Genomic DNA, 24,298 nt, shown 5'->3' on the forward strand with positions numbered 1-24,298 from the left:
CCTTCTCTTCACTAGACTAGCCAAGCCCAGTTCCTGCAACCTTTCTTCATGTTTTAGTCTCCGGTCCCCTAATCATCCTGGTTGCTCTTCTCTGTACTTTTTCTAGTCTCAACATCTTTTTTATAATGTGGTGACCAAAACTAGATGCAGTACTCTAGGTGCGGTCTTACTAAGGCTTTATAGAGTGGTATTAGTACCTCCCTTGATCTTGATTGTATCCCTGTTAATATAACTTAGCATTGCATTAGCTTTTTGGCTGCTGTTGCACACTACTGGCTCATATTTAGCTGGTTGTCCACTAAGACTCCAAGATCCCTCTCAGTTACTGCTATTGAACCTGGTTTCACCCAATCTATGTGTATACTTTTGGTTTTTCTTGCCTAAATGTAGGACTTCACTTTTCTCTACATTGAATTTCATTTTGTTAAGATATGGCCCAGTGTTCTAGTCTGTCAAGATCCATCTGGATCTTGAGCCTATCTTCTTGGGTGTTAGCTATTTCTGCCAGCTTAGTATCATCTGCAAATTTGCTAAGTTCCCCTTCTATTCCCTCATCTAAGCTGTTAATGAAGATATTGAAGAGTACTGGGCCTAAGATGGAACCTTGTGGCACCCCACTGCTTACTTCCCTCCATGTAGATTTAGATCCATTAAGGACTACTCGTTGATTACGGTTTGTCAGCCAGTTGAGAGTCCATCTAGTGGTGGTGCTATCTATTCCACTTTTCTCTAGCTTACCAAGATATAGGTTGTGGTCTACCTTATTGAATGCCTTGCTGAAATCCAAATACAGTATATTATGTCCACAGTATTTTGCTGGTCTACTAATTTAGTCACTATTGTTGAAGAATGAAATAAGATTGGTTTGACATGATCTGTGTACTCCATTTGCGTGAACAGTGGGTGCGCTTGGTCCTGCTTCCACAGAATTATCCCCTCCCTGCCACTGGTCTGCAAAGACAGAAAGGTTGGGAAACTATAAAGCATTATGAAGCAGTATATAAGTCTAAGTGCTATTGCTATTTATGAATTTACGAATGATACTGCTTTACCTCAGGGCCTGGGCTTCACTGAATTTGAAGTTCACCCTATTAAGTGCAAATTCTACACTGCCACTCTCCAATATCTAATGCATCCTTTGGCAGAGGAAATACCAATCAAATTTACACCAACTTAATTGGGTGACAGATTTCATATACAAAGAATAGCTTTCCCCGCTCAATACAGGGACTTTATTTCTCAATAGAATTCTGGATGGCTTCCAACTTAGACTAAGCTCCTAAAAGACAGAAACAAAGTTTGAAAATGTTCTTGATATCTTACAGAAAACGACTGAAAACAAAACAAGAAATCTAAGTGACCAATACAAAGTTCCTCTCCTGGCAAAAGAAATGCACAGCTATAGAACGGGGGTGTCTAGATGATATAATCTTAAAATTGTGATTGTTCACAAACTATAAGCAGGAAGTTGACATAGCTGTAGAAAAGGCAAGTACAGTTTTTTGATTGCATTAACAGATTTTAATTACAGGCCATCAAATCAATGCCAATTACCTGGCCATTCAAGTCATCCAGCAGTGCACCATCATGGAAATATATTCTAACATACAAAAAAAATTATGATGAATTGTGCTATCTTGGGCATTTGAAAAGAAAAATCTTAGGTGACTTCTTCGTACCAGGGCATCATAGCAATTGTGCTTTGAAGGCCAGGAACTTGAAATGCAAAAGCAGTAGTGAGGCTGATCCTATTTTTGAAGATTTAATCTCATGTTTTGTTATCTGTTTCAATAGAATAATATGCCTTCAAGTGTACTCTAGTAACACTATTGCAGGATCGAATCCTGCAATTCCTCTCTTCACAGGATAAAGAATTAGGTGTCAGAAAAATAAAATAACACAAAGTTGGTATCCATATTAGCAATATTAAAAACCAGCAGTGTATTTCAGGATGAGGTTATGTTAATGTTTGGTGAATGACCTTTACTAAGAAAATCAGTAACACCTATATTCTCTGGATTTACTTTCCCACGGACATCATTTAACAATTTTTTTCCTCACTTTTCTTGCCAAGAAACTCACTGCAGAAGTGGTTATAGTGCAGTAAAACCTATACTAAAGTAGATGAATAAATGAATAAATATTTGAAGCAACAATAACTTTGAAACTTCTGGTCAATAATTATTACATTTCATAATTATTAAATTCCAGTCAATTACTAAAGCTATGTTGTGTTACCAATACAACACATTAACAAGCAAATCCTTTACTTACACAAATAAAACGCAATTTATATAACCATAAAATAACAATACTTAATTTTTATAGCTAAACAGTATCATATATTTCTCCAGAAAATAAATACGATTTCATAACCTAGGTAACCTTTGGAAGCTTATTGCAATACCCAATTCCCACTTTTAAACAAGCTGTTTTGTAGTTCAGAGATTGATTCTCTATATCCACTGGATGAAAATCTATACCCTATTTACTGTAGAAGTAGGCCCTAATTTGACATAATAGTTACTCTATTTAAAAAAATAAAAGGAGTATCTGAAACTGCTTTTTTGCATAATAAATTCATACTTAACCAGGAGCACATACTTAATTTGCACTTCTACTTTGACAATTTTTATTGCATCAGTTGAAGGAATGTTCAAGCGATATGTAAATCCCAAATTCCATCGGAGTTTGCTAATCATAATGTAGGCATTAGAAAAAGTGGGGAAACACATTTCTGTTTTTCTCCCATTTACAAGGAATCTGAAGAGAAAATAAATATTTTTATTCATGTTTAGAGTTTACCCCATTGCAAATAACTTACTATCAGTGAGAGGCCAATCTTTTATACTACAGAGTTTCAACTTTAATAAACAAATTTTGAAATTTTTCAATGCCAACATGGACTGAGTTTAATGGGATCTTTATGCAAAATGAACCCATGTTCAAGTAATCTGTCAAGACTGAAGTTACATTCAACTATTTAGTAAATTCATCAAATGAGTAATTCAGATTATGTCATATGATTGGATTTGAAATTTGGCAAGAACTAGAGATTTCAAAAACATATCAATAGAACATTCCATCTTTCTGGGAAAATATGATGGAAACTATGCGATCCTGATTTTGCATCACTGACATAATTTTTATGCCTCTATTTCCATCTCTAGGAGCTAGAGATTTATAGTTATTATGCACATGAATACCTTTTTAAAAAAGAGTTAGAACAGCAGAAACAAACAGAAAGGGATAGTTGCTTATCTATTCTCCCAACTGCAGGAAACATCTGTATTATGACAAAAAGAATTACTCAAACAACTGGAATGAAGTTTGCCGATCATCATGTCAATATGTAATGTGGCTGTAACTAGTAGTTCTTTGCACCTTAGGAAACAAGATTCCAAAAAGATTTGGTAACGTTTATTTGAACCGGATAATTAAGCAAAGAATTCTTGCTCAGCATTCAAAGTATTCAAAATCTTTGCCCAAATTACATTCTAAAGAAAACATTTGCTTAAAGGACAGAAAATTATTTATCTCTGAATTCTTTTTTTTCATGTCTTTCACGCATAACTTCCTCCACATGTGGCCATAGATAAGGCTTATCCTAAAAATAAGACAGAAGACATTTTTATTAAAGTTTTACAAAACACATAAAAATACAAGCTAATGAACAGCAGAAACAGTAAAGAAAGAGCAAAAATGCAAAAAGAAAGAATAAAAAACCAGAAGCTTCTGATTCTGATTTCCTTGGTAGCACATATGAATACATTTACAAAATTGTCCCTAGGATTAGAAAAAAATTTCTTTTTTCTATGGTATTATTCAATTTTTTTCTAACCATAAAATCACAAGTCATAAGTGCATTTTTCCCTACTTCATGAAAAGGGGTTTCCAGTCAACCATAAATGTTGGATACTGGTTTATCTTTCAATCAGGATGAAGAAAAAACCATTCTGGCACAGCAGTAGGCTAGCACCAAATTTAAAATAGAAAAGGCTGTGAAAGTCTGACTCACAGACGAACACTATACAGAAGCCTGATGATGGCAGATGAGATTCTGCCAAAATGTTGCTACAACTTTAAAAGCACAACTATGATGACATGGGAAAATGCCTGAACAAAACTGAATACTGTGTGTGTGTGTGTGTGTGTGTGTGTATTCATTCTACACCAGGCAAGCTTATTGAAACTGTCAGCTTCTGATGATACTAATAGTGGAACCCTTTTTCTCCAACATATTTCTGGGGTCAAACTATTCTGTGGCTAGCTTCACACACTGCATTACACCATAGCTTGTCTTGATTTTGATTTGATTACTGGCAGAATTCAACACAGCTAGGTATAGCCATGACTATGGAGAGTAAATAATAACTTTACTTCATTCCCTAAGAGGGATGAAACTTCTTAGAAATGAGGAACCAGTAAGTAGAATGGAGAGACCTCATATACTACAGCAGTGTTTCTCAACCTTGGCAACTTTAAGAAGTATGGACTTCATTTTCCAGAATACCCTAGGCAGCATGGGAGATGGTCATACAACTTAAAGCTGCCAAGATTGAGAATATTGTACTAGAGTCTGATGCATTGCACAGGATAATTATTAAATTCAAATGTATTTATTTATAATCTCTCACACACATTCTTTTCAGATTAGCAGAAATGTCTTTGGGAGGATTTTTAACTATAAAATGAAGGTTTTAAATATCTTAAACATTTAATTTCTACAAGGATCCTGATATTCCTGCCTGCTTTGAACCAATCTTCCCTATACAATGGATTCCTTTTATTAATCTGCATGCAAGAATTCATACCTCTTCATATTTTGTCCACTGATCTTTAGGAAGGATATCATGTGTCAGACTCAACTGGGCTGCTCTCTTGATGCGAAATATTCTTTCATAATATTCATCTTCCGGAAGTCTCTTTATTGCTTCTTTGACAACATCAGTTTCACGTAGTATATCATCGCGCTTTAATCCTGCAACAGAAAAGTAAAATACCAGTCAATCAATTAGATGAAAAAAAAGTATTTAGCATTTAAAGCATACTAATGTCTTGAAGCTTGCATTTGGCAACCCACTGTGCAATTAACTGCTGGATAGGAGATCAAGACATTATTTTTTATAGATTTGTTAAAAATGTCTAGACAATGAATCATAGATGAGTCACTCCAGCACCCTACTTCCAATTCCAGCATAACCAAAAGACCCGTTTAAATGTTTTCATGATGGGTTGCATGGCATTGCCATTCAAAAGTCCCTTATCTGGAGTTTCTGAACCACCCCTCTTGGAATAACATTAAACAAAACTACAAAAATTAAAATATATATTAATACTTCAGTAGCTGTTTTTAATGTGCCACCCTTATCTCCTCAATGAACTGAATAAAACCCAAAGCAACAATTCTAAATATACTTACATGGTATTTGTCTTACTGACCCTAATGGGGCTTATTCTGAAAAAACATGTATAAATCTATACTGTGCATTAATCTTTGATCTAGCAGGAATTATAAGAAATGTTAATAGCCTGAATCAATTTCTGCATAGGGAGTTGCAAAGTAGGTAAATTCATGAAGAGGATGCCATTATTGCAGCAAGGAATAGATAATCGTTAATCTTGTTACTGATGACTTTAGAGATTATGTGAGCATAGGCTCACATTAACCTTTAATTGTAACAGAATTCATTTCTGACTAAACATGCACAAGTAGACAGTTTATCATACTGTTTATCTTCAGTGATGCCTATAGGCTATAGTTGGCAGCAACACATTTATATCTGGTTGCTTGGAAGTCAGCAGCCTTACAATCTATCCAAATTGATGACATTATGAAATAAAAAATATAGGTTCATCCTCGAGCAATTTGCTATTTTACTTTAGTCAAATGTACAAACAATTGACAATGTGGCCAATGACTAGCATGTAAATTATAGCTATAGTAGTTGTCTTTAGTTACAAAATAAAACTAAATTCAGAGTAACTGATTTTAATTTTTATCATTTATTTTGTGACTAATACAATGAACAGCATGTTTGAAAAGATTTTGTTTCAATTCAATAAAGAACTTATACACCAGTAACACATTAGCAAATAAAATTTATAGTTTAAAAATATCCATAGAAAATGCCCACCGTATTTATTGAATCCTTGTGCATTGTAAAACCATTTGCGTAATCTCTCAAACAGACGACCGCCAGCTGAAACTAGAAATATTAATCAGTTAACTTAAGATGGTACACTTGTTCCATATCCATATCCCAACACTCTCAGAACTACAAATACAGTAAGATGCAGTTATAGGGCTGCAACACTTTCAATCCTAGAAAATAGGATTGTCAGCCCAGAAAAATTCAACAGTAAAAACAAGTGCACTATTTCTGAGAAAGAAGAATTTGCATACATTATATTTGGGTGTAAGTAAAAAGACTTTTCAATATACAGGTTCAGACAGAATACTATTAATAAACTTTGTTACATTTATGACCATTACCTTTAATATGTGCATAGTTTTAACTGTATTCAGAACAAAACTGTTGGCTTCATCAGAGAACTGCTAGTTACACATTTTATAGATGAAAACATTTTCTTCTACTTTGTGCCCTGTAATTTCAAATGTATTAGTGATTACAGTTGAAGACCAATACTTCAAAGGATTGGAGTGCATTAAGGATGTGCAGAATGAAGTTTAGAAACCTTAAAATAATACAACAGCAAGAATAATATGAGAAGTAAATATTCCACTTAATGCAGTATTAAAAAGAAACTCCTAGTAACACCTCCTGTAATGCTTTTACTGTATTCCAGGGGTGTCAAACTTGTGGCCTGCAGGCCAGATGCATCACGTGCTGGCCCCTCCATTGCCCAGTTTAGTGAAGGGGAAAAAAGTCCTGATACATCACATGACACAGCGAGTTTGACACCCCTGCTGTATTCCAATCTAAATATTGTTCTTCTACTTCCTAATCCCTTTATGCTGAAATTGAAATATATGTGAATTGTCCAGATTTACAATGAGCTAAGATCAACATTATTTTAAAAACTGTGAGGTACACATACTCAAGTACACATGCTCGATTCTGAACTAAATAAAAGTACTCAATACTTATTTAGAAGTACATATATACCCTAACTAATGTATATTAGTACATAGAATAATGCATATTCTCTTATCAGACTTCCTTTATATAATCCCCCATATAACTTAGGTATTATATTTTTGTGCCTATACAAAACACTAATCACATTGGCAATACTGCATAATATTTATTTTAAAACTGTACGGGATAAAGTTGGAATTAGAAAAGGGGAAAACTTTGGGAACCAAATAAATCTGGCAGCATTTTTGTTTTCTCAAATTCAGGAAACAGATACAAAACAGTGGTCAGAAAAAATCCCCTTTGATTACATATTGATAAAATTGATGAGTTATCAACTTCTTTCCCTACTAGGTAAACTCCTGTGGCCACTAACACCAATATCAAGAGAACTAAAATAAATTTTATATTTCTACTCTGTTCCTCTTCCTCTAGGACGGCTGTACAGTATAGCTTTTTTTCAAACTATCCCCCAACTAAGCAGCCATATAGCCTTCAGAAACCACTAAAAACCTCATAGATGACTAGCAACACCGGCATATATTCTGACCAAAGACAGAGACTTGAAAGTCAAAAAGGACAGGGCAAAAATATGTGCTATTAGTTGCTATCCTAAAGATTTTTTTAGAGTTCTTTTTCACATCCAAGTGTTTCAGAAGAGGAGGATAATCCCAACGAAGCCTCAAAGTTATCTTTTCATAAAAACTTTTTTTTTCATTGTTTGACAGAAGACTCCTTTGGAGTCAGAGCCCACGTAGGCCCTTGCAGTAAAACCAACAACCTATTTAGAAGCTGGCAGGACAGCCCGCCCTTTCCTATATGCACTCCTTCCAGAGTTCAAAGCACAGCTAAATTCAAAGGGGGGTTTCCTTCAAAGGAGCCACGTACAAAACCGATGCTGTACAGACACACACACAGACCTGAGTGGTCGACAACCCTTATCGTGTCTTACGTCCTCTTACCATCACTACCGATTAAAGCAGGCTTGTCTGGGTCACAAAACGACACAACCTTAAATACGCCGCCTTCTTCGACGGTTAAAGTGGCCGGACTAAAATGATCGCTTTACTTACGTACCGGGTGCCCTGCCCGCCATTTTCACCTCTACAAAACCCGAACTGCCTGCCGGGAAAAGGAGCGAGGGCTTTATTACCACGTGCTCACGGCCCCGAGTTGTCACGTGACTCTGGCGTCAACGGCACGTTACTCTGCCGGATGAATGCTTGGGCGGTCATCAGCGGTGTGCCTTTTTCCTGCCGCGTACAATCGGAGCGTGAACGGTAAGTTTCCTTTTATACAATAAATATGGGTGTGTGTTATTTTTAAATAAAAAAAAAACAGTAAGATGTCTTGCAAGAGGAATTGCGCTTCATTGTTTTCTGACAATGGACAGCGAACAAGGTTGCTGCCGACAGTGGGAAATGGATAGTCAAGATGACTCTTAATTTATAAATTGAGTCTACTAAATTTGGCAGAGGGAGTAACGGAGGTTTCTCCTAAGAATGGTTTAAGAGAGTAGCTTCAAACAGCTCTAAAATGAAAGCCAAGATTATTATTCCTTTGTATGATATTTTTCTGGCACGGGGCAGAAAAAGCCTTTAAGTATTTTGTCAAAAGTGGTATGTATTACAGATCTTGAGAATGTTTAAACATTGAGAAAATTTGCAGCATTATCTTTTGATGAATTTCTGTTCAATCTCAGATTGTGAAAGCTGGAAAAGATCTTGTCATGCTGTGAAGACCATGAAAACTGATAAAAGGTTGAATATTTCAGCAAGTCAACTTTCTGAAATTTAACTCCAAAGCAACCATGAAGAATGTTTTGCAGAGCAGGATTTAATTCTCCAGGAGCCAACTTTTGCCATTTTAGTTTTATCTTTTGTATCAATAGCAGATATTTCAAATTAATTCAGTGACATACACCTGTACATATCACACTATATCTTGAATATCATTTGATATCAAATTCAAGTTGCTTTCTGCTTTTAGATCCTCACTGTTGTTGTATTATATACCCATGTGTATAGTGTATGTAAAGTGTATGTATATACCCATGTGTATAGTTTATTTATAAAGTGATAAAGGTGAGATAAAAATCTAATAAATGAATAAAATATTCCACAATCATAGAAAAAGTATCAAGTAAGAATGCTTACAAATGATCCAGATAATCAAGTTGAATGCTGACGAAGTACTGAATTCCCACAGAGTGAATGAACAGACTGAACAAAACATATATTCCTTTGTGCCTCTTGTACTATGAACCAATGCCAATATGAAAAATGAAAAAAATCCACAACTGTTCATAAAATATTTTTTATTTATTTACTTATCAAATATAGAAACTGCCCATCTCCCTCACAGAGGGATTCTGGATGATATACAAGTAAACTGTAAATTATAACATCTTCATGCTATGTTTTAGAAAGTACCAAATCCAAATATTAGGTTTCCATTTTCCTTCTGAGTTAACCTCCACAATCATTTGGATTACTATTTATTAGAATAGTTCAATGTGAAAATGTATTTTGGAATTACAAGTCAAATCAGATTGCCTGTAAGGCGCAGAACCATATATTCACTGCAATCAATTTTTTCCCTTTAAAAAGCTTGTGCGATAGGGGTTGGAATATGCTACAAAATTATGCAATTGTAGAATGCAGTCATGCAAAACATAGACAAACCTAATACAGCTTCTAAAATGGATGAAAAACAGAGACTTGGTTTGGGATGATTTATAATTATGGTTACACAGTGTATTTAATAGGGAAATTTTAATTTGCCTCGAATGTAACCTGCACTCACATAACTTCTCCTTCCTCCACCTCTTCCCAGTTTAAATCTTTCATCAGTCTAGTAACTTCTCTGCATCAGATGAAGTGAGCTGTATCTCACATTTATGTTAGTCTGAAAAAATGCTACCAGACTTTTCTATTGTATGTAATAATATTGATTTATTCACTGGAATAAATTTAAAACCAGATATTGTTATACTTCGGTAAACAATACATCTAGGTCATTGATGGAAAACACAAGTGGCTACACTCATGACTATAAATGCTCAATCATCCTTATATTTGATTTATGATGTTTGCTTTTCTTATTTAACATTTATCAGCACACTTGGATATGTTATATCTTATTTCTAAATTTGTTTGCATATTTAGAAGGCATTTTACTTACTGACAGTTTTGCCAAAATTTGTAGTTAGAAGGCCTACTACCAGATGTATTTATATTTTTTAAACAGTTCTTTACAGCGTTTTCAAAAACTTTTCAAAGTCTGTTATTTCTGTTTTAGCAACTTCAGCACAAAACACATCATCTGGCAAGGTTATCAATTTTTCCAAGGAGATGTAGCTTGGTTGCTCTGGATCATATTGGGCTCTTCCCAGGAACTTAAGAAAGAGATGTCTTTCTTTGATTCGTAATAACTTTGCATTAAAAATCTAAAAAAGAAAAAGGATGAAAAATGTACCTTATTTGGGCACATCATACTGAAGTCAGTGGCATACAGTTATCAGCAAATATGGCATTGAACAAGTCATTAAAACTAGTGATATGTGCAAGTAAGTTTCATAAATATGGACAATTTCACTTATTTTTAAAAATACATGAATGCATATCTTTACATCTTGAGAATTGGGTGAGCTTGTTTCTTGGTAGTGGTTATGCTAATAATGTTTTTGGCTGCTATGCTATTTTATGTTTTTTTCCTCTTTTTATTGTTTCTGATTGTTAGCCACCCAGAGATACATATATGAGATGGTGGCCATCTATTGAATCGATTATGTTGATATACAATCTGCATGAATTTCCCTTAAGCTACTTTTCACATTTTGTGCTCCAGTGACTAGTAATTAGATACATTTCAAGATTCTTACCTGAGGAAAATGTACCATAAGTTGGTGGGGAATGCCCATTACATTATGCACATAATCAAAAATCTGTGTTAACTTCTTTTTGCCTGTACTTAAGCTTTTAGGGACTGTGTGTGCAATATGACGGATTTCATTCTTACTAAATCCAAGTTCTTCTTCATATACCTGAAAAGAGAGTGATTGCTATGAATCAATTTTGAAATTTGAAAGAAGTCAAAGAAAATATTGGGACAACATTTCCAAGAAAAAAATGAAGCATTCCCCCCATTTTTAAAAATATTGCATGTTCAACACAGTTCTGTGGATTGGCCAAAATAAAACAAGTTATAATTTTCTAAAATCCTTGCGTGAGTTGTATTCTCAGTATCTTTAGAATATTGAAATAGAAAATAAAGTCCCAGCTTTCAAGAGACATACAGTGTTAACTACTGTTATTGAGCATTCAAAAAAATGTCTAACATTCATTGATTGCACTTGAATCTATATAAGGATTACACTGTACAATGCCATGTTTAAAAAAGTAAAAAAATAGCCCATTTTTTGTTATATAAACATAGGTCACATAAACCTTACACATAATGAGGTTCACACACCTCATTAAACATACACCCCCCTCTGTGGTTTGTGAGCAACAACACACAAGTTATTATACAAAGTACTGCCACACACTAGCTTTCTATCATATTTATAAAGAACTTAAAGGAACTTATTTCAAAGTCACAGGGCTTGTGCAAAACACTTTACATGTACTAGGGTTGTGATAGTGATCCTATGACTTGCGTGCCAGAGATGGTACGTAGAGTCCTCTCTGTGGGCACGCCCGCCATTGCCAGATGCTCTTCTGGATTCCGTCATGCACCTATGCGCCGGCCAGTTGCTCTCTTCCGGTTCCAGTGCACGCTCGAGTTTCGGTACTCGGTGCCAAAAAGGTTAACCATCACTGTAGTAGGGTATTATTCTTGTTATATGTTAAGTATAAGGTAGAACTGGAACCTGTGAAAATTGGTCCAGTTGCTATCTTGCATGATTCTTAACAACTTTTACGAGTTGAATAATGAATATTGAACAATTTACAATAATAGCTAAAAGAAGGAGACTTACTGCAAGATTTTCTTCAATCGGTTCAAGTTTGCCAGTTAGCAATCTTGGATGACGGGTTACCAGATTTCTAGTCTACATTCAAAAACAAATGAATATGTATTAAATAATATACATTTAGGTTAAAATAAACATTTGTATTTCATCAGCAGAGTATATTTATATATATACGCAACATGATTTTAATTGAAAAAAATATGGATGTATATAGTATGGTAAAATCACATTAGGAAACAATTTACTTTAATATACTGGCAGTTTTCACACATATATAAATTTAAAAGCAAGCAGTGATATATCTTCTATTTTTACTTATGCTTCTGTTTAGAGTGGCAGCCATATTCATAGGAAGCTATTGTGCCTCAGCTATTCATGGGAAGCTGTTGTACCTCAGCTAGACACAGATTTTCTTATTTGGGTGTTATGGTTATGTAAGGAAAAATCTGCCAGATATACAATCCAGAGTGTAAATAATGTAAGAATGTACACTGCTCAAAAAAATAAAGGGAACACAAAAATAAGAAATCATAGATCTTAATGAATGAAATATTCTTTTTTTAAAAAATAAAGTTTTATTTGGATTTTCACACATACAGAATACAAATAAAACATCTTTTTTGAAAATAGCATGGTCTCGAGTTGAACTTCTTTATACAGACACAAAACTCAATTTCATGATCCTTTTTGTGTTCTATCCAATATTTTATACTATTCTATATTTTCTATATAGTTTTTCCCCTCTTTTAATTTTCTCAATTTTATTTTGATTATCTCATCTCAATTCAAATCATTATATTTATACTTTTGTCTGTTCTGTTTCAATTTCATATTATCTTTTCTCATTAAACAAATTTTCTCCTGTAGTTACTAATTGGAGTATGACACCTTTATATCTTTTAATTACATCCATCCAACTCTTATTTAAACTTCAATATATACCTTAAGGTTATGACCTTCAATATAATACATAATACATAACTTCCAATCGAATTCTGCTTGGTACATTCTTATAATACACACTATATTCTTTTTTTTTTAAAAAAAAGATTATAAATATATGTAATTATAAACCCTCATTCCCTTCCAATTCAGTTCTATCATTAATAATCATTAAAATCTTAACATCTTTAAGACTTCTTTTCAATTAAATATCATACTCCCTTAAAGACACATATAATCTCCATAATTAATTTTCCCTTATTTCTCTTCACATGTTTTGTAAATCATTAAATATTCATTTTGTTACATTTATTTATTGACAAGCATTCCATTGAATTACGATAGCTATTTTATCAAACATTTTAATCATACATTGTTTCATATTTTCTAAAATTATTTCTATTTCTAATATAACAATACTATCTTATGTACCTTTGCAGAATCCCTTTTTCCATTACATTTTCACCCATTATCTCTAAATAGGCCCTTTTTCTCTATATTTTGTTTCTGTCCTTTATAACTTCTTTTCCTTTCTTCCCTCTCTTCTTCTCCCTCCCCTTTTTACCCCCTTGTCTCTCTACTTCTAATTCTCTCTTCTGCATTTCCTGCTTCTGTTGCTTTCTGATTTTATACTTACTTTTCACTCTATTTTGGGGGGGAATTGTTTTTCCCAATCTTAAATTTTCCATTCTCTTTCCCCCCCTTCCTTTTTTCCCCCCACCTAAGATTACTTGTTCATTAAAGATGGCTTCTTCTTTGTCGCAATCTTCTTGTTCTGCAGGCATTTCTTGCTGTTTCTCATAATTCCAAATCTCCATTTCTAAAAACTGAAATACGAAGCCAAAAGAACCTCTCCCTTCTTGTGCATCTTCTTTGTACTTTTTAAGTTCCATTTTCAGTTCTTCTAAAAGTGGAGCCATTTTAAACAGTTTTAAACAACCACCCAATTGATTTTAGTCATTCAAATACAATAACCAAAAATCCAGAAATCATCAAGTAATCCAAATAGTTCCGAGTTATTTCTTCTTTTTCTTTTTCCACTTTCTCTTCCTGGGGTTTTTGTTGCGATATTTCAGTTAAAATGTATCTTTTGAAAGTCTTGTTAAGATTTTGCTGTAAGTTCGTTTTAATTCCAGGCAGTCTCCTCCCTTCCAGATCCTGCCCTTTTATTCTTTTTCTGTCCTTTCCTGTTTTCAAAAGCTTTTGATTATCCAGAAATCTTTATTATCCCTTTGACTTTTTATTTTCAGCATTAAATGCCTATTAATGTCAAAGTGGATTTTTTTCCAATTTCTTGCTTAAGTCTCTTCGCTGTCAGTATAGGAAAAGGAGAAAAAAAAACCCCAAATCTTTTCCCTGTTCTCTCTCCTTCGCAGCAGCCCCCTAAAGAAATGCCACCCCACACCATTACTGACCCACTGCCAAACCGGTCATGCTGAAGGATGTTGCAGGCAGCAGAACGTTCTCCACAGCGTCTCCAGACCCTGTCACTCATGTCATGGTAGCACCACCATGCTCTGGACACTACGCTGACAGACACAGCAAACCTTCTTGCCACAGCTCACATTGATGTGCCATCCTGGATGAGCTGCACTACCTGAGCCACTTTTGTGGGTTGTAGACTCTGTCTCATGCTACCACTAGAGTGACAGTACCGCCAGCATTCAAAAGTGTCCAAACCATCAGCCAGAAAGCATAGGAACTGAGAAGTGGTCTGTGGTCACCACCTGCAGAACTACTCCTTTATTGGGGATGTCTTGCTAACTGCCTGTGCTTTCTACTGTTGTCTATTCCATTTCCACAACAGCATGTGAAATTGATTGTCAATCAGTGTTGCTACCTAAGTGGACAGTTTGATTTCACAGAAGTGTGATTGACTTGGAGTTACATTGTGTTGTTTAAGTGTTCCCTTTATTTTTTTGAGCAGTGTATTTTATAACATAGGCAAAATCTTAACAGGATTTCAGGTTCAACAATTTATATACATATGTTGATCATCATGACTCAATTACTTCAATTTCATTGCAATGGAATTTTTTTTGGCTAACCTACAGCAATATTATACCATATACATTCTTTTCAGAAAGCTGGGTATAATGGCTATTCTCTGCCATCTAGATAAATGTCTATATAATAGGAAATTTTAAATTCTTGTAATGAAAAAGATTCTTACTATCTGATTTTTGATGATTTTTTTCAATTATATTTTCACATATTGTGGACAAATATATACTATAATCAAAATAGAAATTATGAATCTCTCTCCAGTTGTTGCTGAATTCCATACAAATGAAATGCCACACAGTGCTCATTTTAATCCAAAGTGGTCTTTAAAGAAAAGTAAAAGGTACCTTTCTTGGATTTAGTCCAAGTACATTTTGGAAGAAACCCAATCTATCATCCAGATTTTCCACAGAAAGGAGGAGTAAACATGGAGCCCTTAAGACCATTTGTGTAACTGCTTCTTTGGAAAATTTTTTTGATATTAGATAGTCAACCCTGGAAAATAAGGAAATACATTAAATTATAATGAAAGAAAGCCAAGTGGCAACCATTTATCCAAATGACCACGTCCCCAGCATTATCTATCAAAGTAGCAGATATTTCAATAATATTAACAAGCAAAGCAGCTAAAATGAAGGGTAGAAAAGTCTTGACTAAAGCAAAATATCACAATTCCCAATTAATGAGAATAAAACCATAATGTAAAAATGTTAAAGAATTAGTTAACAATTTCCAGCTGCATTTAAATAAAAGTTCTGTCAATACTGAGTTTTGCGGTGTGATCTTAGTATCCCATATAGCTTACACTAAAATAAGCAATTGAATGCGAATACATTTTGGTTTTAAGGAAAACGTCTTAATGAACTTAAATGGTATGTTTAAATAAATCAAGAAAGGTTATCAAACAGTGGCTCTAAAGGTTTACATTCTTTCTCTGCCCAAAAGACATAACCATGGAAAAAGTGCTGGGAACTCATCTTGAACATTCATTGTTCTTCTAGCCTATTTCTTAAAATAGAATCTTTAATACTATTCAGTTCATGAAAACCTGTTGTGGGGAAAGCAGGCTTTCTGGACAGAAGGTCAATTGTGAATCTCAGAAAGCATTGAGGGTAAACTGGCTGAACAGACTTGGATAAATATTTCCACTATAATGTTGCAGTTACAAAAGGGACAGTAAAAAACTTGTTAAGGATCCCAAAATTAACAGGTTCTTGGCATTGTCAACTGACTTATAAAGAACAAACTGTAATATTCTTGTTTTTGTTTTAATTAACCTCCCCCAAATGTAGGTAGTATATTCTCCAAATATTACACAGAAACAATCTACAGGCTTTTCACACCATCAAAATTTGGAAGATTATATAAGGGAATTATTATTTATTTTATTTCTTTTCACTCCCCCATTTTCTAAACTAACATAATGTTAAAAGAGTCTTATAATTACTGAACTTTTATCCCATCTCTGAATCTACCATTTCACCAGAACCTGCTATAATAGCATTCACAATCTGATTCCATTCAGATACAACAGAAACCACGTTTTTAGCAACTGAAATGCCGCTTAATCTTTCTTCTCTTTTGTGTGCTACAAGGAAAAAACACAATGTTTCCTTTGATTTTAACATTTCCTTGTCATGCTGAGAACTCTGAGAAATTAGTTTTTTAATTATGCATTTTCTGCACACTAGCAAGTGATTTAAGGGCTTACAGCCATAATTCAGCAGCATCTGAGGTGATTGTAAATTTCTATCATGGGTGTCTTTTTAAAACACTGCTATATAAATCCTCTGGAAACTTAAGAGATGTGGGTCTTGCACTTGAATCAATTTAAAATCCAGCTCATTTTTACATCTTCCATTAGCAAGATGCGCAAATATTGTAGTGTGAAATTAAGCTTCTAGAAAGTGTACCAACAGCCAACCAGCATTGTAGCCCTATTAAGAATTATCTATCTTCAATGGGCTGTTATGGCACTCCTATTTCAGACTCCATGTTTTTAAAAAATATTTTTCATATCTGCTGTTAGTGATAATCATTTCCCTTGAACAGGTTATCAAAAAATACTGCATGATTTACAGAATTCCTTAGTTGATCATAAATATAACTTAAATATATATAAATATATATAACCACTTAATTTTTGATTTTCTTAAATATTTCAAACTTCAATGTTATTGTATACTAAATCTCTTTTCATGCCATTTTAATTATATTATACTCAAGATGTAACTGCTGAAATATTTCGTGTTGATAAAAGGCTAGATTTTCTTTTCAACCAGAATATGTGGATAATAATAAGCCTTTAAGAAAATGGCAAGTAAAACGAATTGAATCTCTAATCAACCTTCTATTTTTTCATTTCTATCTACTGACAAGGAATTGTAATTTTGCCCCATAATGAAAAACACATGCCTGGTATTTAGTCAAGTCTCAACAATCAAATTCTGTCCCTACAATTCAGAATGCATTACAAATTTTACTGAAAATAAACAAAAAATTCTCTTTTCCAACTTCAGGAAAACCTCCATGAAAATTCAATGCATGCATTGGATTGGATTCTATTTGGGAAGGAATCATGTTTAATAAGGAACAGAACTTGGCATTCTTTCTACATAGCAGCTGCTATACTTGTTTAAGCCAATTACAAATAGCCCTTATTGAACAACCACAATTGGGACTGGTACTTGGTTAAGTGACTTGGTTGCTAAGTGATACCATGATTGTGCTTATGATCTTACATCAGATTTTATTTGATTTACAGACCTGTGAAGGTTGTAAATGAGAGAGTTGGTAACAAAATTACTTTTTCATCACCATTGCAATCATGAATAATTGCTAAATGAGGATTATTGGTATGTTTAATTTGGGACTGGAAAAACTTTGGCCAGATACACAAAGTCCATTTGGAAAATGGCAAGTTTAGTAATCTACTGACCCAAAAGACTATACTCTTAGACAAATCATCCAACGTCCAATGCAGACTTAAGAATTCATGTATTCCTCCCTTTCTCATCAGCTTTTATTCTTCATGCCAGTAGTGCTTATTTAGAACTTCTTAGCTGCGGTTACCATACTGAACCCACAATTCTAAAATGGTGTCACTGGAGCAAACAAGAAATCCAATGACTTCCAACCCAATGCAGATTTAAACAGCTGAGATTCGGTGGATGAGGGAATTGGAATGCCCAGATGTCCTTACCTTGTTTTTAGATCTTCAACCTCTTCATTGAGAATATAAGGATTTTTAGTGAGAAATGCCCCAAATTGTGTATCTTCCAAACCAATATCATTAAGAAATAGAAGGATTTTTTTAATATCAGTTTCAAAATCGAGTTTTACAAGAAGCTGGCCTGCATTTGGATGTTTTTCCACAATGGACAAGTTGACTCCTGCAGGGAATTCAAAAACAGATTACATAGCTATTCAGTGAAAATAAATATTTATCCTACAGTGTGCCTAATTTTGTACATGCAAACACTAAAAGCTATGTGTTCTACTTTTATACCCAGAACAACCCCAGTGAAATCAATCACTTTAAGGTACACATTTACTATCTTAAGTCACACTGACATCAACAGTCTGATCATGTCTGAATCCAATTTTGAGCTCCACTGCACAATCTTTCATTTATAGTCATTTTTAATGTGACTGAGTAAATATAGATAGCAACTCTAAATAACTAGGGATCGTGGAAGAAAGAGCTCAAGCCTCATTGATTCCTACCATTCTGGTAAAATCAACAGATCAGCTCCATTCTTTAAAGGTCTCAGAAGAATATTGATTACTGGCACCACATACTTTAGTATGATACAGATACAGAAATGTTAATATATATGATTATAAAGGTAATAAGTAATACTGTATACATCCTGAGGTACATGTAGATAAATAATAGTTCTAAATAAGTTGTTTTCCAAATTTTTCATGGATTTATTGTATTTATGAACCCTCCTATTACAAAGAAATTGTGCAAAAGTGCTTTCTGCCCTCAATTATATTTCTGCAATAGAGTATACCTTCCAGCTACCATTTTACGATAGAAATATATTCTGCAAATATTGAATGTGTTGTGTATTCAAACATGACAGGTTGTTATATAGTAAAAATGATTATCACAGAGTTTCAACATATCACAAAGTGTCTAGCAAATGGAGCTATACTTACCTAGAAGCACTAATTTGCGCAATGTTTCCGAATGGTCAACATAATCTCTAAGTGAGAAAGATTCTAACGGAGGTGGTGGTGCAGCTTTGATTTGAAGAGACTCATCTTCTGAAATTTTCTCCAAGGGAGATATAGGCAAGCCATAGTCCAAATCTTAAGTTCATGAAAAGAAAAAAAAACAACGGAAGTTAAGGAAGTGATAGAATACCAAACACATGGCATTTATATGGTGAACAGAGCTGAGCTATCTTAGCTATTGATAAATAACCCTAATGAGAATTCTTTTATTATTCTGGATAAAATTGATTATTATTTGTTTTCAAAATATAGGGGAAGGGAGATTCTGTCTTTTAAATAGTCTATTGAAGACTATTTTTAAAAAATGAGAAACCCCAAAACAATAACATATAGAATTTTTGACGATGACAATGCATGACTGTTTAGGACCCACCCACCAGTTTTTATTAGATTCGTTCTGTTGTTATGGCATCCAATGAAACCTGAAGCAATAAATTGGTGCAATTTAGAGTCTCAAAGATTGCCAATGTTTGCCATTTTGCCATAATTACCAGTATATTTGCCCAACTCAACAATATTTTCCCCTTATCTTTTTAGCTAGGTTGATTTTATAGCATTGTGTTTATATTATTCAGTTTTATCTTTCAATATTGTAAGCCACCCAGAGTTACTATATGGCAAGGTGGGTAGCTAATAAATTTTATAAATAAACAAATATATGAATAAATAATTTGCCAATTATTTATATAAAAATGACAGTGGGTATAATAATCAACACTCATGCCTAACCTCTGGCAACATAATAAATTTTGGTTTGATTGAGTCTCCACATTTTATTATTTATAAAAATTTATTGGCCACACATCTTACCAAAGGGTAGTGCTGGATGGCTTTATATATATATAAATAACCCTCTGCTCTTCCTCTCCCTCTCCCTCCCTCTCTCTCTCTCTCTCTCATACACACACACTCACCCTCCCTTCACTTCCAAATTTGGGGCTCTGAAGAAGAAACTTATAACTCATTTCTGGAAGTTATAACTCTAGAAAATATTCTACAAATTTGCTTTTACAATCAGATAGTGTCACAAGTTTCATGCTTGTATAATTGCTCCTACACACACACACAGACAGACAGACATACACACACTTTAGATTCCACACACTGTATTAAACTGTTAACTGTCTGGGATTACTTAACACAATAAAATCAAACAAGCTGTATTATACCTTAAAGTGTGAACCCAATTGGAAATTGAGATTTAGACTGGCAATTTAGCATAATTATATTAGAGCCATATTTATAACTGCACAAGCAATATTAATCATTGCTAATTTAAATAAAATAGTATACTATGGCTTGCTCAAGGCTGAGATCAGACATTTCTAATTACATTGCATAAAGTGAGGAAAAAAAGGTGTTTTTGCAATGAACCCAGATAGATTTGAAGCTGAGGGTAACTCATATACTGAATAACCTATTTTATTACCCTACAAAGGAGTTTTGCAGGAAGGCCACACATGATTTGGACAAGAATGCTACAGCTAGATACGCATGCCTTAGCAGGAAGAGGACAGTGAAGACCAGCTGGGCCGGTGGAGTGTAAGGCAGCCAAAAAGGCATAGATACGAAAGGAGGTAAAGGGTGGTGTGCATTGGAGTTAGTCCCTTAACTTGCTGAGGTTCAGGGCTGGGAAGGACCAATCCAGAAGTATCTTGGATCAGAGTAGGTCTTTTCCAGTCTCAATTATTCTTATTAACTGGGAACTATCTGTATAAGATTCACCCTCAACTCTATCAAATAATTTTCTCAGGCTCTGTTAAAAAAATGTGATTTAAATACTATAGCAAACAATAAATTCTAAACAATTTTGAACAGAAAAGGAAGACCAAATAAAACTGAACAAATTTAGATGTAGTGCTGCGATATATCATGTTCAACGTCATATTAATGTAATTTTTTACTTACCTTGAAGCAATTCTTCGGTATCTAAAATAGGTACTATCTCAGGTTTCGGCTTGTCAATGACAGAAAGTGAAGTCTGGTGGGGTTCAGTACTTGAGCTGCAGAACTGCCTGTGATTCTCCAGATGCAAAGTTCTAAAGTTCTTTAACAGCATGTGGCAATAATATCCGTAAGGACAAAGGCACTTCAACATTGATGGTTCAAGAAAAGGTGTCCACATTATTACTGATTCCTTTCTCAGCTCTGCACTCTTTATAATATTGTATGCATTTAACAAAGAGCAGCATCTGGATAACTGTCGAGTCCACAAAGGCATCTTACTGATTAAGATCTGTAAGAAAAGACCAAAGGAATATTTATACTTATTTGTTAGACAGAATAAGGATTTGTAATACTGGTTTGCAGTGACGATGTAGGAGACGACCAGGCTGAGCTTGAGGGAGGGATCAAAAACGCTCGAAGGAGATCTTAGTTCAGCCCACTGTGAATTCCTTTGATTCTTTATCTACCACAAATTTCCTTTGACCATTAGTAGTTCAGATTCTTGTATAGAACATTAGCATGTAATAAACCTATATTCATTTGAATTGCCCGGACTTCTGATTTCCTGTGCTTGACAAACTATTATTGCCATATGTTAAGAATAGGAAACCTTGAAAGCTCTCAAAACTTGGTTTTCTGATGGGATATGGAGATCCCATGGAACTGTGGAGCCTGTCAAAAGGCTAGTGTAATTTTAGACTGCACTCTTGTCTTTTTCTTTATTGTAGCCTTTTAACTGTTTTTCATTGGTTTTAATAGTTGAATTATATTGATTGTTTAGTCTTTGTTTTAATTGTGTATGCTGTTCAGAGTCACATGTGAGTGAGATGGGCAGGTATATAAGTTCAGTCAATCAACCAATCAAGTGGTAAGTGGTTGTACACCAGGCATGTCCAACATTTTGGATTGCCTGGGCTGCAATGAGTGAAAAGAAATTGCCTTGGGCTCAATATAAAAATATATCATATAGTTAATATACAGAAATAGCAAATTTTATATTGGGGAGGGTCTTGTGGTCACATTACCAGCTCTCCAGTTCCACATGTAGCCCATGGGCTGTGGGCTGAGTATACCTGCTCTAACATAGAATCATTTGCTGAAGATGAAGGAGCAGCAGATAGGGCAGTGAAGGAAAGTAGATAAACTTGTTAATTATTTTTTCAACCTTGTGCAGTCATGACTTGATTTGGAGTTGGGCAGTGCTTAAATCAAATTAATTAATAAATAAAACAACGGGAAATTATATATCATCATAGTTCGGTGACAAAAGAAGTGACCTGGATTGCAAAAGAAGAAAGAAAGAAAGAAAGAAAGAAAGAAAAGATCTTTGAGGGGAAATAGTTGTCTGCTCCTACATTAGGGACCTGGCACCTGTCCTGCTGTTATCAGATACAGTAGAAGATGTTATATTACCATCAATATCAAAATAAGAACCAGTCTGCTTTTGTAGTGTACATAGTTTGGGGATTATTGTCTTGCTTTTGCTTTAGCCCACTTTTGGGAACTCCTAATTATTTACAGGGTCTAAAATTAATTAATCACATTAATCACAAGGCCTAAAAAGCATTCAATAGTTCATCCTATTGCCTCTGTAGCACTAATGGGAACATCAGCCCTCTTTTAAAAACTTCTGGTGGGACTCATCAGAGTAGCACATCAAGACAGTTATGATATAAAGCTCCAGTAATCCATCCCTAAAGTAGGGTTCCCCCCCCACCCCAAGAAAATATTGCTATATCCTCAGCCAACATGACTGAAATAGCATGAGATCCCTGTAGGGTTCTAGCTGCTTTGTGGAGAAAAATTCCTCCTTACAGTTAATATATCGGCAGAACCAAAATTAGATAAAATCTGGGACACAGTTCGGTAGTTATACAGCCATCCTTTTTCTCTGTTGTCTCATTTTTATAGACAACATGAAGTAACTGGAGGGCAGGAAGGTACACAATCTCTGACCCTTCAGAGTTCCTGGACGATCTCCCACCATCCATCACAAGAACGCAGGATCCCAAATTAGAGAAAATGCAATGGGTGTCTAGTTAAAATGCATGTCCCCTGATTTCTACAATAGAAGTAGTCCTCGACTTACAACCACAACTGAGCCCAAAATTTCTGTTGCTAAGCAAGACATTTGTTAAGTGAATTTTGCCCCATTTTACGATCTTTCTTGCCACAGTTGTTAAGTGAATAACGTCAGTTGTTAAGTTAGTAAACCTGTTGTAAAGTGAATCTGGCTTTCCCACTGACTTTGCTTGTCAGAAGGTTGCAAAAGGTGATCACATGACCTCAACACAACACTACAACCATCATAAACATGAGTCAGTTGTCAAGCATCTGAATTTTAATCAAGATACCATGGGGATGCTACAGCAGTCATTAAGTGTGAAAAACCGGTCATAAATCCTTTTTTTCAATGCTGTTGTAATTTTGAAGGGTCACTTTGGAGGTGGAGACTCTTTAAAGAGCACGAAATTTCATTGTAATGCATGCCGATTAATGCACATTCAAAGGGATAATAAAGTTACTCTAAGTCCAAGTTCTAAGTCTAGTCTAAGTCACCAAATGAACTGTTGTAAGTCGAGGTCTACCTGTACTATATTTACTCCAACATCGGTGATGGGTGCCCTCGATGGGATACTCAGGGTGTACATCAGGGTGCCCTCGATGGGATACTCCAGGAACGTTCAGAGAATCCCTTACAAGACTCCCCAAAACGACTTGTAGTAAATTCCACCGAGCACAGAAATCCGGCTTACTTCCGAGGAAGGACCCGCGAGAAGTGACCAACTCACCCGGCTGCACCCCGGACCAGGCAACGCTGCAAGCTCTCGATCCCGCGGGGTTTTTTTCTCCTTCGAGGGCCCGCCGTTCGAAGCTGCGCCTGAAGGAAGCAGGGTGAGGGTGTCCAACGCCTGCCCAGCTGCAGCGAGGCACCCCTCGCCTTCACGAGGGTCGCCTTCCCCGGCTCGCAAGGCGCTCCTCCTGACGCAAAGAGCAGGAGGCGAGGCCCCGAGCAGCCCTTCCTCGTGGCGGCGGCGGCGGCTGCCGGCTACGTCTAAAGCGACGCGCCGCCCCTTCTCCCATC

At 35.0% G+C, this 24,298-nt stretch overlaps 2 protein-coding genes and 1 long non-coding RNA gene across 4 annotated transcripts; 1 reads left to right on the forward strand and 2 right to left on the reverse strand.

Annotated features, from left to right (window-relative positions):
* Window positions 1-1,498: 1,498 nt before the first annotated feature.
* On the reverse strand, window positions 1,499-8,224 carry UQCRB (ubiquinol-cytochrome c reductase binding protein). The gene is made up of 4 exons (XM_026705936.2): window positions 8,178-8,224; window positions 6,138-6,209; window positions 4,815-4,981; window positions 1,499-3,607 (listed from the first exon to the last, which is right to left on the reverse strand). The coding sequence occupies exons 1-4, from the start codon at window positions 8,194-8,196 to the stop codon at window positions 3,530-3,532; spliced, it is 336 nt and encodes a 111-aa protein (XP_026561721.1). The 5' UTR covers window positions 8,197-8,224; the 3' UTR covers window positions 1,499-3,529.
* A 50-nt stretch (window positions 8,225-8,274) lies between these two features.
* Window positions 8,275-9,235, forward strand: LOC148126430 (uncharacterized). Its single transcript, XR_015743263.1, has 2 exons — window positions 8,275-8,380; window positions 8,803-9,235. It is a non-coding gene; the product is annotated as an uncharacterized LOC148126430 (long non-coding RNA).
* A 165-nt stretch (window positions 9,236-9,400) lies between these two features.
* On the reverse strand, window positions 9,401-24,294 carry MTERF3 (mitochondrial transcription termination factor 3). 2 transcript variants are annotated; one of them, XM_087931545.1, is made up of 8 exons: window positions 23,970-24,294; window positions 21,175-21,502; window positions 19,189-19,341; window positions 18,224-18,413; window positions 15,369-15,516; window positions 12,082-12,153; window positions 10,984-11,145; window positions 9,401-10,548 (listed from the first exon to the last, which is right to left on the reverse strand). In XM_087931545.1, the coding sequence occupies exons 2-8, from the start codon at window positions 21,485-21,487 to the stop codon at window positions 10,354-10,356; spliced, it is 1,233 nt and encodes a 410-aa protein (XP_087787671.1). In that variant the 5' UTR covers window positions 21,488-21,502; window positions 23,970-24,294; the 3' UTR covers window positions 9,401-10,353. The 2 variants fall into 2 exon arrangements, with proteins under 2 accessions (XP_087787671.1, XP_026561720.2); XM_026705935.2 differs by having other exon boundaries at window positions 24,006-24,283.
* Between the last annotated feature and the right edge of the window lie 4 nt (window positions 24,295-24,298).

Source organism: Pseudonaja textilis, chromosome 3 (assembly GCF_049901715.1).
Source record: "Pseudonaja textilis isolate UNSWEBS1 chromosome 3, rPseTex1.2, whole genome shotgun sequence".
Classification (NCBI taxonomy): domain Eukaryota; kingdom Metazoa; phylum Chordata; class Lepidosauria; order Squamata; family Elapidae; genus Pseudonaja; species Pseudonaja textilis.